General features: G+C 39.7%; 1 protein-coding gene across 5 annotated transcripts in view; it reads left to right on the top strand.

Annotated features, from left to right (window-relative positions):
* LOC138114469 (glypican-5-like) overlaps window positions 1-11,712 on the top strand; it is a 391,856-nt gene extending 380,144 nt beyond the window's left edge. For all 5 annotated transcript variants that reach the window (XM_069023921.1, XM_069023914.1, XM_069023915.1 and 2 more), the window contains one exon: window positions 3,281-11,712. In XM_069023921.1, coding sequence (XP_068880022.1) covers window positions 3,281-3,483 — 203 coding nt within the window. In that variant the 3' untranslated portion in view covers window positions 3,484-11,712. The remainder of the gene's footprint in view (window positions 1-3,280) is intronic.
* Window positions 11,713-15,510: the final 3,798 nt, after the last annotated feature.

Genomic DNA, 15,510 nt, shown 5'->3' with positions numbered 1-15,510 from the left:
TTTATACTGTCAAGATGTGAATTTAGCAGCAGTTAACACAGATAAGAGTTCAGCTAAGGAAGTGGACTCAATCCCCTGGACTAACTGAGCTGTAATCACGGGGCCTGGAGGAACTCTGAGCCATCTTCACTGACCCCAGCAGACCCTGTCCTCGGCAAGAGTCCCGAAAGGCTGCTCAGAAAGGCTGCTTTGGCAGTCAGCTGCCTTCACTAAGCACCCGTTTTGGCAGGATTTGAATATTCTCACTGAGAGCCTGGATGAGGGAACAGTACAGTAGCTACTGCAGTGGCTGTATCACCATCGTGGTGCAGTGGTAAATAAACAAAATAGAACATTATTTATATGCCAGTGTCCAAAGGTCATCACATTGTCAGGGTGAGGTTAGCTGAAGCCTTTAGAGAGTTTAACCACTCCCTTTCTGGAAAGGAGGAGAGGGACTGATGGTGAAAGGAAGTTTCTAGTGATGGCAAAAGCTTCTAGTTGGGAACCATAAAGCCTTTAAAACGCAGAAGGTAAATAGGAGAACACACCAAAGCTGTGGGGTTTGGTTGGTTGGTTTTATTAAGTCATGCTCTGGAGGCTGGATTCATGGGTGCTGAACATCTGGGGTTTTCTGTGTTGAGACTGAAGTTTCATTTCTGTGCTAGTCTTCACACTAACACTTTCTTCTCTCCTAGCATGATCAGTACTTTTTGCCTTTTGAATGTCAGTAGTAGACTGAACATAACCATCTCTGACTCAGAGAAAAAAGATTTAAGAGGAAAAACTCATTTAACTCAGAGTCTCTCAGCCAAAATCATGGAGTGAGTAAGCAACAGGAACTCTGAGGAAACTGTAATAAAACATGAAATCTTTATACTGCTGAAATTAGTGCCTTAAAAACTAAATACAGGATTGAAAATGATTTTGAACTGAATTGAAAGTTAAGCTATTTTTATTTATTTTTAAGAAAGGAGAAAACAGAGCATTTTAAATAAAATGCCAATTTTGCACAATTTGATCCCAAATTAGAATTGGCTATGAATAGCATCAGAAGATCCTCTGCTGTGAAGACAGAGAGAGAATTCAGAATGTAGTCCTTCCCCTGGAAAGGATGAAGGCAGAATCTTCTAATGTATTATTTAACGCTTGTTATGTAGTGCATTAAGCAGTCACTGAGAGGAAAGCTTTTAAAAACCAACAGTCTCTCTGATAGCATTAAATCTTACCTTAGATTTTTGGTTAAGTCAATAGTTAGAAAATAAACGAATTAATACATTTCAGTCTGCCCGATTTATAGACGCCAATCAAGTTACAATGCTGGACATGGCCAGCTGAAAGAGGGGAATAGATTTACCTGAGTGAGGTCCTAATTTAATCAGCTGGCCCCAGAGAGCTGAAGTCAGCAGGCTGGGTTGATATAAGAGGCAGCAGAGAAATAGTGCCTTTTCTGCAGTTGCAAAGGAGAGTGACAGTGATGGAAAGGACTCTAGGCAGTGTCAGAGCACACATATTTCCATGATTTATTCTTAATTTACTTTAATGACAGTCTGAAGGTTGTCCATTTTTCTTTAAATGCCCTCAGAATACTGATATTTTCTAAACATTTAGAGCATGCTTTTTCTCCCCCTCCTTTCTGCAAGCTCCATTGCAAGTTGGAATCAAAGAGGAGATATGCTTGCACTTTGCCATAAGGAATTTTGAGCACAATGTCAGACTACCCATTTCCCAAAGTATTCCTTGCCAGCTGGTGTCCCTTCACTGCAGTCACTCTTGAGTCAGGTGTAGGAATCACACGTTCCTCCGGGATTAATGTTGATATTATGGTAAAAAGAGGAATTCATTGCATTTCTCTTACAGTTTATTCTGGCAAAAGAACAATGTGTGCTTTCCCAATACAATAGCTCATTTTTAGTATCAAGTGAATTTATTGATGGTTGTTCAGAACTACTGACGTACAGACAATGATCTCAGATTGCATTTACATTTCTGGAATACTTTCCATCTTTCCAGTTTCTGCCAGGAACTTGCTTCTGTGATTCAGAGTTTTCATTTTAAGATTGGACTGCTGTTTCATCTGCATTACAAATCTATGCCTTTTGCTTTCTTTTTTATGTGCACTGCATTCATTAGTATCGCAAATCCTTTAAACTTGGACCTGAACATTTATTGTTAATTATAAATTCTTCCAGGTAGGCATTTTTTCTTTCCAAGCACTCAGGTATGCTTTTACAGATTGACTATAAAATCATCATCCCTTCAGCAGGTGAAATAGTCTGGTTGGTTGGTTGGTTGGTTGGTTGGTTGGTTGGTTGGTTGGTTGGTTTGGTTTTTTCTCCACATTGCCAGTGAGAGGGTTTAAGGGCAATATGGTCTCGTAATATTTGCAATATGGCTTGGAAATGTCTTCATAACCAAAGATTTATTATTTTCTCTCTTTTAAAAATCCATGTTTTTGCAATAAAGAGCTACTCCTACTTTCTTCTGAGTCCAATTCTTTACATGGAATTGCCTCAAAATGCATCTGAAGGGAGAAGCCTTCCAGTGCTTAAAGGAGACTTTAAAAAAGGAGGGAGAGTGATCCTTTACACAGGAGACACTGAAAAGGACAAGGGGTAATGATTTTACATGAAAAGGTGAGAGATTTAGTTTAGATACTTGGAAGAAGTTCTTTACTCAGAGTGTGGAGAAGCCTTGGCATAGGTTGCCCAGAGAAGCTGTGGATGCCCCATCCTTGGAAGTGTTCAAGATCAGGTTGGGCAGGGCTTGGAGTAACCTAGGATAGTGCAATGTGTCCCTGCCCATGGCAGGGGGGTGGAAAGAGGTGGTCTTTTAGGTCCCTTCCAACCCAAACCAGTCTGAGATTCTATTAAGTCAATATCCAATCTCCTGCAGCAAACCACCAACCTCAAGGGTGTTTCACTGTTACAAAACCGCTCAATCCTAAAACCACATTTTAAAGCATGAGCTGGTTCCCATCCCAGGTGAAACTGAAGGTGCTTTCTGTGAGAGAAGATCATGTTCTGAGCCCAGCCACTGCAATGCAGAATACCTATTATTCTGCTCAGGCTGTGTCTGCAAGTAGCCAAGAGGAGCCAGGCAGGCAGAGAAGACAACTTGTGCGGAACAGTGGGTGCTGAGGACAGAGTAGCCATGCTGAGCCCAACTAAAACATTAGTGCAAGTGCCCCATCGGTCTCCATACGTTTCAGTTACTCAGTGTGAGTGTACAACAATGGAATGAACTTAAAGCTCTGTTTAAAAGAAGTGTGATTAATCTCATGTTTGCTTTCATGTTTCAGATATACTCAAGGACAAGAAAACCCATCCAGAAAACAGAAATGAACCAAAACCAACCGTGAAAAAGATTGACACCACAACCTCCACAAGCACTGTCAAGTCATCCTCCAAACACAGTGTAACTGGAAATGGGAGCAGTCCAGCCCTGAGTCCCTCCCTTGCTGTTCTGGCAGCACTAGCAGTTCTGTGGCACTGTCCCCTGTAGCTGTATTGCCCTGCAGATGCTGTGCTAGTGCTCCTGTTCACTGTCATTTATACCTGCAGCCTTACCTGACTGGAAACAAATGGAAGTGGCTCTCTCATTGATGTGATATGTTAGAATAAATAAGAAGTGATATGCTGGAGTTGGCAGATACCAAGTGTCATCACTTACAATGTCTGAAGATAGCCTTTGGCAAAGCCCATCCAAGGTACAGCAAGGATGATCACAAGGGTCTGAATAGCTTAAGTTATGGGGTAGAAATAATTGAAAACACAGAAATTGTGTATGTGTGTGTTAACTGTTTTTATCAATTTCATGTGCTAGAATCTGACTGGCTGTTGTTTATTTGTTTAATTTTTCTGATAAGTTATATGAATGGTCACTCTTCAAATTCAAGGCAATCCATACTTTGGTTTTTTTAGTGAACAGCTAACAAGCTGTGCTACAGTTCATAGAATCATAGTATGTTATGGGGTTGGAATGGACCTTAAAGTTCAGCTAGTCCCAACCCCCCTGCCATGGGCAGGGACACCTCCCACCAGAGCAGGTACCAGGTTGCTCCCCTATACAGTGAAGTGCTCTCTGCCAGCCTGATGAAATTCCTGAGCAGTCAAGAAGATCAAAGCATGTTTGAAACTTCTTTTCACTCTTACTGTTTAGATTGTAGGAAGCAACATAAAAACATATGGTGTGTCTAATATATCAGTATAGTTGCCTTAACTGTGGAAAAAAATAGAACCACTTTGTTTACTGAGGGACATAGATAGTGAGTTTCCCTGACCCACAAAATGTCATTACCAGATGCTTAAGCATATGCTCAAGGCTTATTGGATGAATGTCCAGCAAAGGGAAACATAAATAAACATAATAATGTTTTATCCACTTGAATGCAGCTCTGTACAGAAAAAAAAAAGAAAGATAATTTGGTTCAAACTTACTTTGCCTATGAGATGTTACACAGAAACCAACTTAAGTTTTCCATAAAGGTCCCAGAGATATAAATTACTGGGCACTCCCATTAGACACTAACTAGATTTTGTGCATTATGGATCTCTGAAACCAACTGTTTCATAAACTGTGTATTATTTAATTACATTTAATGTTTAAAATTTCGTATCACATTAGGTGTAAATGTAAAACATTCTGAAATCTAGAACTTTCTCTGTTATGCTTCATCTTGATTGCTACCCTAGGAAATGTCAAATGTGCATTATATTACAAGGCTATTTTTTTTAAATCAATGATACATTGATGCATTTTAACTTTTTGGATGAAAAAGTACTATAATAACTTCTAATGGGTTAAGAGTTAATGTGTGTTTTCCAACAACTGTTTACAGTGCCATTGAATATATGTGTACAAACACAACTGTATGAATACAGTGATTAATATGATAAATATATGAAACATTAGAATTGTTATATTTACTACATTTCATAACTATTACAACTGTTTAATGGCCATTTTCATGTTGTAGACTATTATTATGTACAGTTTTGTAAGATTTAATGTAAAACACTTGACTTTGGTTTTTTGTAAAACATCTCTTTGATACTTGGCGTTACACAGTCACTGAGATTACTCAAAAGAAGAGCCCTGTATCTCACTAACCAGCTTCAGGCATTTTATCGGCAGCTTTGATTTTAAAAGCCTGACTCAAAGAAGGTGCCATGGGCCAGTATTACTGCTGGATGTCATCACACAGGAGGTGACAATAGTCCAGAACAAGCAGACAGTAAGTGAACAAAGGCTCGCTACACTTGCACATTTCCAGACAACTATTAGTGAACATGTCTAATTATGTTTGCAAAGGTGGGGCTTGAGTTTAATTTCCAGTTTTGGCTCCTAGATCACATTTATGACATAAAGGTATGATCAGAGCTATGGACTCACCCAGCTGCAAAGGCAGCATCTCTAAAGTGACAGCAGCTAAGTTTTCTAAAAGATAATTCAATCTTAATGTTGAAACAAGGAGATAAGAAGATGCTTACATTAATATCAAGTATTTTATATTTTAAATCTGATTTTTCACAATGGTAAGGATATTAATATCCCTAAGGAGTGCTTCCCAGTCCGATCAGTGAAAATCAGTTTTCCCACAAGTATTTAAATGGCTGTCCTGTGTTTTCCAGGGTTTGTGAGCTGCACCAATCTATGGAACCATAATTAAAAATGCTGCTTCTTGTATTCATTTTCAGTGCCCTTTGGAAAAGTGCTGTTTTACCTGAGGAGGTGTGCAGGTCCTGTCATTTGTACAGTGGAAGGACTCTGTAATGCCTGGCAGTCTTAGAGAATCCTGCACTCTGATGGCTGTGTCAGACAGACAGCTCTCTGTGCACACACAGAAATGTACACTGGGTGCTCACACTCACCACCTGCCCCTCAGCTCACACCAATCACTCTGGCTTCACTGGAGCAATTCATGTCTGATGCTTGGCAGCCTGACTCCTGATTTAGTGTTCTCACGCTTAACAATGCTCTGTCATCATTCAGGCAAGTGCATCCAGTTTGCACACTGAAGTCTCCATCAGGATTCCTATGGATAGAGGTTTCTGGGTTGGGCTCTGATCCTGCCAGATGTCAGCTGTGCAGTTTGGAGATTTCAGATTTTTCTCACCTGCAGAGAGGGAACTTGAATGCCCAGAGCCAGGTGTGTGTCTGAGGTCTGTTCTGTAAATGGTTTTAGCGGCGATCCCACCAGCCACGTGTTCAGCTGTAGCAGAGGGAGCTGCAGATGCCCTGCAGGAGGCAAGTATGCAATAATTCACCCAGGGGGTTATTTGTTGTTGCTAAATGTCATAATTTTTCCAAACAGAAACCTCTGAAAAATCAAGTGTTGGAATTTGGGGATTGGTCAGCAAATATTTGTATTCATCTCTCAAACTAAACAAGACAGCCCTTTAAAAATTTCTGTACCAAAACACAACAAGTTCAAATCATGGGGTGAGATAGAATCACCTCATTTTATTGGATTAAACCAATATTTTGATAGACAAAAACTGTTGCTGAATGAGGGAAGAGGGCTCTACATCAATTAATACATTTTCATGCAAAAACACTTGTACACTGTAAGAAGAGTTCTGGTCAAACCAGCGTGAAATATGTTCACAATGAGCATCACAAATGATGCCATTTTGAAGGGCAGTGCAGTTTATTTTTACTGGTGGTTCATGATATTTTTTTTCTTTAGGATCAGTTGCATTTACATATACAAAAAAGAATGTTTTCCATCAAACAAACCATCTATACCAGGAAAGGCAAAACCAATTGGCTGTGTCAGATAAAGGAAGCATTCATTTTCAGATGAAAAACATACCTGTTTTACAAAGTCTTAATTTGTTATCCAGGACACTGTAATTACGATGTAATTACAAAGGTCTAAGTTCAAAATACTTTGGAACTTGTGTATGTAATCTCAGTGTAAAATAAGGTACCAGTCTAAGAGCATTGCTGTAGCCTTGCCTAACAGTTATGAATTGTATTTAGCCACTGCTTTCTGATTGTTTATTGTTTTGCTATGACTTTCTTTGAATATTTTGCTGTGCCCACTTTTGTGAATGCCAGCATTGGAAAGTAACTGCTGTTACACATTTGTGAGTAAAATCAATGTACAATTTTCTGTTGGTAGTGATGCAGGCTTTTTACCAAATAAGACAAAGCTGCCATGGGCATAGTGTCAGTTCTTAGTGTTTCACTGCTCTTCAGGCTCTGTGTTCCTGTAGGAGGCTCAGGATGTCTGTGTGTCCCCAGTCCCCTTCCTGGCTACGAAAGCACCAAGGAAAGGGTGAGTGTGGGTGGGCAGAGGCGTGTGTGGCTGCAGGGTGCCAGGGCATGGCAGCCTCCAGCTGGCTTCTCTGGGGCCCTGAGCCCAATGTTCTCAGCTAATTTCAAGCAGCTTTTACACCTCTCCAAATCATCTCTTGGAGACTGGCCAGGCAAAGAGCAGCAGAGAATCAAGAGACTGCACTTTCAGACAACTTCACAGCCACCTGCTAGGAATTGGACTTCTTTGCAGTTTAGATGCTTTACACAGTCTGGCCTCTCGCACTTTTTTCTGGCTTGCATATTGCCAGTGCTGTGCCCTGGCTTCTAGTGCAACTTTGTCATTGCATAAGGAACTGTGATTCTGATCTCTCAGTAATGAACCTTTTGAGGTAAAAATGTCTGTCAGAGCTTGATAAGGGAACACAAATAATACTGTCCAGCTGCATTGACTTTAGAAGCTCTGTGCATGGGTATCTGGCTGTGAGATTCACATCTCTCTGATCTCTTAAGTCAGATCTGTATTTAAAACAGCTCTATTCCCTTTTGATAGCAAGACTGCAACATATATAATAATTTTAAATTTGACTCTCTAATCCTGTATGAGTCCTCTCAATGTTATCCCAAAGGATGTTGTGCACAGATTTGATTTTAATGGTAGTCAATCCTTTTTTCCCATATTTACTGAGATATTCAATATTGTACATTATTAGGTTTAAGCAAGGTCTATTTAAGTGAAAGGAGATGAAGCACACATTGAAGTGACATACTGAGTAGGACAAAAAATCCAGAAAGTTCCTACGTTCCTGAATGGAACCCTTCACATTGAACAGTTTACAGTCAAAATTTCCTAGCTAACATGGTGTCAGAGGGATTTCAGCTTTTTATTGGAAATCAATAAGCAGTCTACCCATTTTTAAGTGGAAATCAGTTGAGGTACAATGCTTTCCTCATGTCTCCTCACATGCTCAAGTTTAGCTCTGTAGGAGACATTCCCTATCTTGCACATTGAGCATCACAGCTTTGTAAGTGCTTAAGGTTACAACTGGCCATAAGTACAAAGCATTTATTTTCTTTTTTAGCATTTTACTACTCTCGGTGCTTCTTGTAATGACATATGGCATATGTGTCAGTAAAAAGTGAAACATCTTACAGTCAATGTCAGAGTCAAAAAGAACACAATTATGTCTTCCATTGCCTCAGAAGTCTAGAATTATTCTCAGTACTGAATTATTTTCTGTTTTCCATTGTCACTCTCTAAATAACTACATTTGAATTGTATTAAATATTAAGCCACCAAAAAAAAAAAAATACTGGCCGAGAGAAGGTAATAAATAGAGAATAAATTCAGGGAAAGATCCTGGACTTAAAACAGAGGATGCTCCTAGGAAACAAACCGCTGATGGACTGGAACAATTTTTCAAGTCCCTCTCCCTTCTCCAGGTTCATCACCATTCCACCTTCATACAGCACAATAAGAAGCCTGCATGCAGGAAGCTGGTACTGAATTCAACAAGTGAATTAAAACTATTGCATAGTGATATTTCCAAGTATCTTGCTTGCAGTGGATGTCCTTTTGCTGTTTGCAAGGAATGCATTCCAACTGCAACTGCTTCAGTCCTTACTCAGGAAGCAGCTGCAGTTGCTGCAGCTTTCAGAAGAGGCTGCTGGACACAGACCATGGTGCAATATTTTTGTGTCTCTCCATGTCACTGAGATCAAACTCAGTCCTTGAAATAGACTGGTTTAGGCATTCTGGTCATTATCAACACTACAATGATTTCCCCCAGTGGAAATCCTGTAATACCCTTTCAGGAGAAGGGCACATCAAAGGCCACTGATGGTCTCACATGTGCTTGAAGTACTTCGTTAAATAGCTGCTAACAGCCACGTTGGTCTCTTTTTTTCCATGCAGAAAGTACTAATACCACCTTGCAAAATTATGCTGTTTGCACTTAATAATTTCAATTAATCTTTAGTAAATTACCCAGTACTTTGTAATTATAATATTTGCAGTTAATTTAGTGTCATCCTAAAAATAATTAGTTGCATAGTATAAGCAATTAATATTTATTCAGGGTTTTTTTCTCTTGCAGGGGATATATAAATTATCCTCGGTGGCCTTTCTGTACACCTAATTAGCACCTGTTTGAATTATACTACAGGCTATGGACATTTCATTTGAAAAATAAATGCACTGCTAGTTTTGTGAACTCCTTGCAAATACACAGTTGTAAAAATTACTTTTCAAGGGAATGCAAAAGCACGTTTTCATACATCTTCTGGGTTTATGAGCTGGGCTAGGCTTTTAGGCTATTGCACCTAAAATAGTTACTGACATTTTAAATGCAGTTAAAATGGAAGAAGTCTGATACCACTTTCCCATAATTAAGTACAGTATCCCAGATTTGTAGCCTGTTTTAATCAGTAGTGAAAAAGGGAAGCAGTAAAAGTTCAAGAATATTGATCCTAGTGTAATTTTCATATTTCTGTATATGCATATACAGTTCAGAAGTTTTACTAATCAGAGGCTATCAAAAGCCCTGCTGTGCTGGAGTGTTGAGGACACTGTGTTAAACTTGTGGAAATTAAACCAGATTGCTTCAATCTTGTAAGGAAGCTTCTAGGTAAATAATAATTTTCTGTTTAAATGCACAGAATATTGAGAAAAATAATTTGATTTTTCTAAAAAGGAAATCTGAAAAAAAATGTTTATATTCTCCACATATACAAAATTGAGAAATCAAAAAAAAAAGAGACTTTTCTGGAGGTATGAATTGTTGGAACAGACTTTCAGCTCCTATTAATCAGTGCAGTTTCTTTGATTTCAGTTTAACAATGTAAATTTCATCCAGACCTACATACCTAGCCCAAGAATGGGAATTCCTGCCCATCTTTTTGCAGGTACAGAAAATCAAGAGTAACTGCAGAGATTACAAAATTTGCTTAAGTTTTGCATTGTCTCAGCCACTGATCAGACAGTATCTCATGCCTGAAAAAACAAATCTGGAAGACATGGGATGCCGTAAGTCTTCTGGCATTTTCCCTTTCCAGGGGCACAGCAGGGGCCTTTTCCAGAAGCAGTTGGTTCAACACCTTGTAGCTGGGCTACAAGGAGATTATTTATTCTGTGAGTGTCTCCGAGGGTAGAAATTCTTTCTCAGAGAAGGTTAGCTGATACAGATCAGGCTTTGAGGCAGATCAGGTTTGATTTTCCTATTTCATGTTAAAACAGGATCCTAAACTGGTCTCAAAAACTAAGAGACACTTGTTGGAGAAGACTGATGGTGGCTTTGATGTCTTCAGGGAAGCTTACACAGCAGAGAGGGCAAGCAGCCGTGTTCTGCCTCAGCTGAAGCTTGTGTGTCTTTGCATTCAGTTCCAGGTAAATTACCCAGGAGTTTCCAGATTAGCAAAATGACAGATTCCTGAGTTACTGGAGCCCAATGTTCTATAGAGAAGAAATTTCCTCCTAAGCAGAAACAAACTTTATTCTATATTGTGCTAAACATCCAACTTGGAAGGAAACCAAAGCAGGATGTTAGGCCTCCCAAAGACACAGATCCCCCTGAGTGGGGATGGGTTTGGTGCAAGAGTCAGAGTTTACCTGGTTGTCATGGAAGAGCACATCTACCCTTTGGTTCTGTTTTGGGGCTGGAAAAAAGCTAAGGTTTATGGCTCACAGGTGACAAACCATGCATAGGCAAAAGCTGTAGACCAGTCCACAAAGCAGTGAAGAAAGCAGGCATTCAGTGGGGGGCTCACTGAAAAATGAGAAGATGCATTTAACTGACTTATTTGAGCTTTTGCATTAGGGAGAAGTAACAGGGTTGAAACCTCCTCCAAAAACCCTGCAGCTGCAAATGGGAGCAGGCTATTGGAGCAGCAATACTACAGAAAGTGTTTATTGTATCCCACTTACTCTGTGGAGCCATATTGGAATACAAATGGAAGCCAGTACACTAAACCTTGCAGTTTGTGTTGTATAATACAACTACTTACTGTACTTTGGTATCCAAACTAACACAGCATGAATGTTTACACTGGGATAGAAATTCTAGTAAAATATGTGCTTTGCCATTTAGCTTTTTAAATAACTAGTTTATGGCCTCCTAGTCTGTTTTAGTTCATTTTACTTTACAGGAATTAATAGGCTGCTCCATTTGTCTCTTGCATTAGTTGCATCTTGGGTATTTTAAGTTCCAAAATAGATTGGTTTTGCCCTAAGCTGTATTCAAGTTCTAATACGTATTTCTGTTTTCCAAGCACATGTTTTATTTGCAGTATTTCTGCTTATATTTTTATTGCATAAATTTGTCAGTTTTCTTCAGTTTGTTTTCAGTATTGAATACAATAAAGGCAATTTAAAGAAACAGTCTGAAAACAATGTCTTAAAAGAAGAACAAGGCTACTTTGAAAAGTTAAACAGGGTGCTTTGTAAAAGACAGTGAACTGTGATTGGGAATAACAATAAATACACCAATACAGCAGGAAATTGTCATTGTCTATTAAAATTTCTGTTCTTTTTCTCTGAATGATTTTCATCATCAGTGATGTAAGTTACAGAGCTTACAAAATTTTAAATATCTTTTAATCTGTTCAGATGATGCTTTGACTAAAGGATGCAGACCTTGGGAACTGCTGAGGAACTCTTAGTATTTTGGCCACAGTCTGGCAAGGAAAGGTCTGTTTCTTCAGCACATAACTATGTTATTATTCTTCTTCCTTTCTTGGAATAAACACAGTGAGGTGTAAAGGTACCTGCTCTCCTGGGAGCTCTCAATACCCCTGAAGAGATGCAATACTTGCAGTGGTGTCCTGGGTAAAAGCCACACACCTCTCACAACAGGTAGGACTTTTCCAAAAAACTTCCATTCCTACATAGATCTGAGTTCTCTATTGACCAAGTTCTTAAAATCACTGTGTGCCCTATTAAAAGCCTTTTCCTTGGTTTTGATTAGGAGCACGTTACTACTCTGTCTTCATTTACGCCAGTGTACTAGACAAGGGAACTGCCCTCTCTTAGTGTTCTCCTCACTTGTCAGTTACAAACTTTGCAGTTTTCCTTCATTTGAGGTGGGGAAAAACAAATCTTTTTTTTTTTTCCCAGTTGCCTCTACCTAAAGTGACACAGCAGAGACCTTTGCTCTTACAAGCATTTCTTAAAGCTCATTTCCATGAGCTTCTCTTCACTGCTCTGTCAAAACAGCTGGGGTTTTTTTCCTGATTAGAAGTTGGTGGGAAAGGTTTTTTCTCTTTTCCTTCCTGTTCTGGTACTATTGGTTGAAGACTGTAGGACAGACCACTGAAATACAATAGTATCATGAAAAAAATGTTCCTTGATTGTGTTTACATGACTGTGTGCCTCCTGTCTACCTACCCATTTTTTTCTTAACTCGATTTGGTTTTTGATTCCATAATGATTTGCGTGTTGCCTCCTAAAGCATCCATGACTCCAGCTGTCCCTGATTCTTTCAAAATGTTTCCTATTTGAGGTCCAGGAATTGCATACAACTCATCCCAGCATGTATGCAGAGTGCTTTTTTCCAATACATTCGGTTTTGACCCAGCTCCAAAGATGATAGCCAACAGCTCTTCTCTGCTGATGCTATGGGGATGCTTGTTCTCTGAAGTGCTGCCTCATAAAAGCCTTTTAAGGATTTCACATTCATCCTCTAATTAAGCAGGTGTCTAAATCTGCAAAGCTGCTTCATTCTGAAATCCAACCTGCCTCCACTTCAAAAGATGTTGTTTCTTTTCCCAGAGATGCTTAAAAAGTGCTTCTTTGACACTTCAAATTTGTAGGGTTATTTAAAGGCTTTGCTTCTCACCTGATTCAGTAAGTATTTTCCAAAAATACACAGAATCCATTAGATCTGATGAGGTGCCTCAAGGACATTCTTTAATAGTGGCACTGGAGTTCATATCTTGGACTGAAGATCTTTAATTGCAGGGAGTAACTGGCTCTTCTGCTTAGCCTAATGACATGTGGTTGCAACCGTATTCATGTTTCTCCCATCAGGAATCTAAATCTTTCCTCTTTAGGTTTTGTTGTTGTTGTTGTTGTTGTTGTTTGGTTTTAGTTATGAGCAATATATCAGTTTGGCTTTGAAACATCTAGAATTTGTCCTACCCATACCCTGGGTAAAAAAGAATGCATTTAGCCTACCTTGTCCCAGGGGTTCCAATATGGAACAGCTCCAAATACAACCACCGACTTACCAGAATGATGTTTTGCCTAATGATACTGAGAGAGGCACTGTGACTTCAGTGTAGGAAGTCTTCCTACACTTCAGTTTTACATCTGAAAATAAACAGTCTTTTTTTGGAAAGAACGCCTGTGAAGTCATGATTAACTCAGGATCCAACATGAACTACCACCATCCTGAAAGAGCAAACTGAAAATGCTCCTGCTTGTGTAAGAAAAAGACAGGTTTTATTTGCATTTATTATGTCCTCAAGGAGATTCAGAGTTAACTTTAGAAGAAACAAGGAATTCCAAAGGAAGAGAAACCCATGTCCTACACCTACAGGATTATGTCCTGTAACCACAGACTAGTACTTTCCCATCTTGCATATTTTCAAGAAAACAACATATGGATTAAAGGAATTTGCCAGAGCAAGCAGAAGGAGGTTACACCAGATGTGTGAGCCCTGTTCACTCACAGTGGTTACTCAGTGTTTTCTTGTGGATTTTTGGCTCTGTAGTCACTGATCCAAGGTAACATCTAGAACCTGAAAACCTCCAGAGAAGACAGAAGACTCAATCCTTATGGTGTTGCCTGCCCTTGTCCCACAGGCATTGTACCCTGATCCCTAGGGGGTAAGGACACAGGGTACCTCTCACAGCAGGACCCCATGCTTTTCCCCGGAGCTCATGGTGGGTCCCACATCATGCTGCTGTTCCCTTTTTTAAGGTACATGCAGACAACGTTATGAATGCTCCACAGGTCGTCCACAGGGCATGAAGAAAGGGAGAAGAGTTGATGCTGATCTTCCTCCACCCAGGAGCAGGAAGGAATGAATTATGCATGAGACAACCCTTCAGTTTCAGAGCTATCCTTTAAAAACTAAAGGCAAGTTTTTTTCGTGACTCATTATTCGTTGATTCAAGCAAGTGCTGGGGCAGCAGGAGGCTGCTCCCTTATCCTATTGCACAAACTGTTACGGTGCCTGCCCTCTTTTCTCAGCCAGAAGTGGGTAGACTTTTCTAGCTGCAAAAGCAATATTTTTCATTACAGAGTAACTTGGTCTGCAGAACTAGAAAGTATCCTGGTCCTACTGGGTCTAAAATGTGAACTACCTCAGATCTTTTTGGAATTAGAAACTTCCAAGAGTGGCAGTGGCTTTGCTTTTCCCTGCAAAGTATCCATGATACGCACACACCTGGTATGCACTGCTGTGTTTCTCTGAGGTGAGGTCACAGTTTTAGCACTTGTCTTTCTCAGTTCCACCTTAAATTGGATGTAAAGTTCTTGAGACACATTTGGTGCATCAATTTCCTCAGGGCATTTCTTTAATTTAAGGAAAGGTGCAGACACTCCAATTAACCTCAGATGAAGAGCCCCATAGTTCATTGTCTGTCTGGGAAAATGAACCTCAGGGAACAGCACTCTTACCTTGCAAGTGCATGTCAGAACCACAATGAGAACTCATGGTTTTGGCTCCTACTCTGGCATGTAACCTATTAGAACAGTGTGAACAAACAAGTTCATTAACCTCCCAGAGCCTTAAGTCTTTTCCTATGCAAAGAAGAAATTATATTTGTCATGGGTGCAATCTGGAAAAAAAAAAATCAACACAAATTGAGATCATCAGCATGTGCTAACTCACTAGTAACTACCCTGACCTTTTCTTACAGGCAGAACAGGAATTCTTAGGGGTAAATGGACTAGTAAATACTGACTTTGCGATGTTACTCACAAGATAATGTTCCTACCCACAGATAGGCAAGTAACTAAGAGTAGCAGCTTGTTTTGTCTGAACAGGCAGTCAAAAGCACAAGGCTGTACTTGCCAAGAGCAAAATGAGCTAATAGGAATATGATTCCTCCTGTTCAATGCTCCCTGCTAACTCCAGATCACTCATCCCTGGGCAAAGCAGAACCTACAAATGTGCTCCATCCTTACAGAAACACATGGCAGCACATGCAACAACAGCAAGATTCAAACCTGTATTGGCTGAAAAACCTGTCAATGTCACCTGCTTTGCCCCAGTAAACAGCTACAGTCAAAACTGAGGGCCCCAAAACTATTTTACTAATACTGG

The sequence above is a fragment of the Aphelocoma coerulescens genome, chromosome 9 (assembly GCF_041296385.1).
Source record: "Aphelocoma coerulescens isolate FSJ_1873_10779 chromosome 9, UR_Acoe_1.0, whole genome shotgun sequence".
Classification (NCBI taxonomy): domain Eukaryota; kingdom Metazoa; phylum Chordata; class Aves; order Passeriformes; family Corvidae; genus Aphelocoma; species Aphelocoma coerulescens.
Note: the sequence above shows the minus strand (reverse complement) of the source record. Positions and strands in the feature narration are given on the sequence as shown.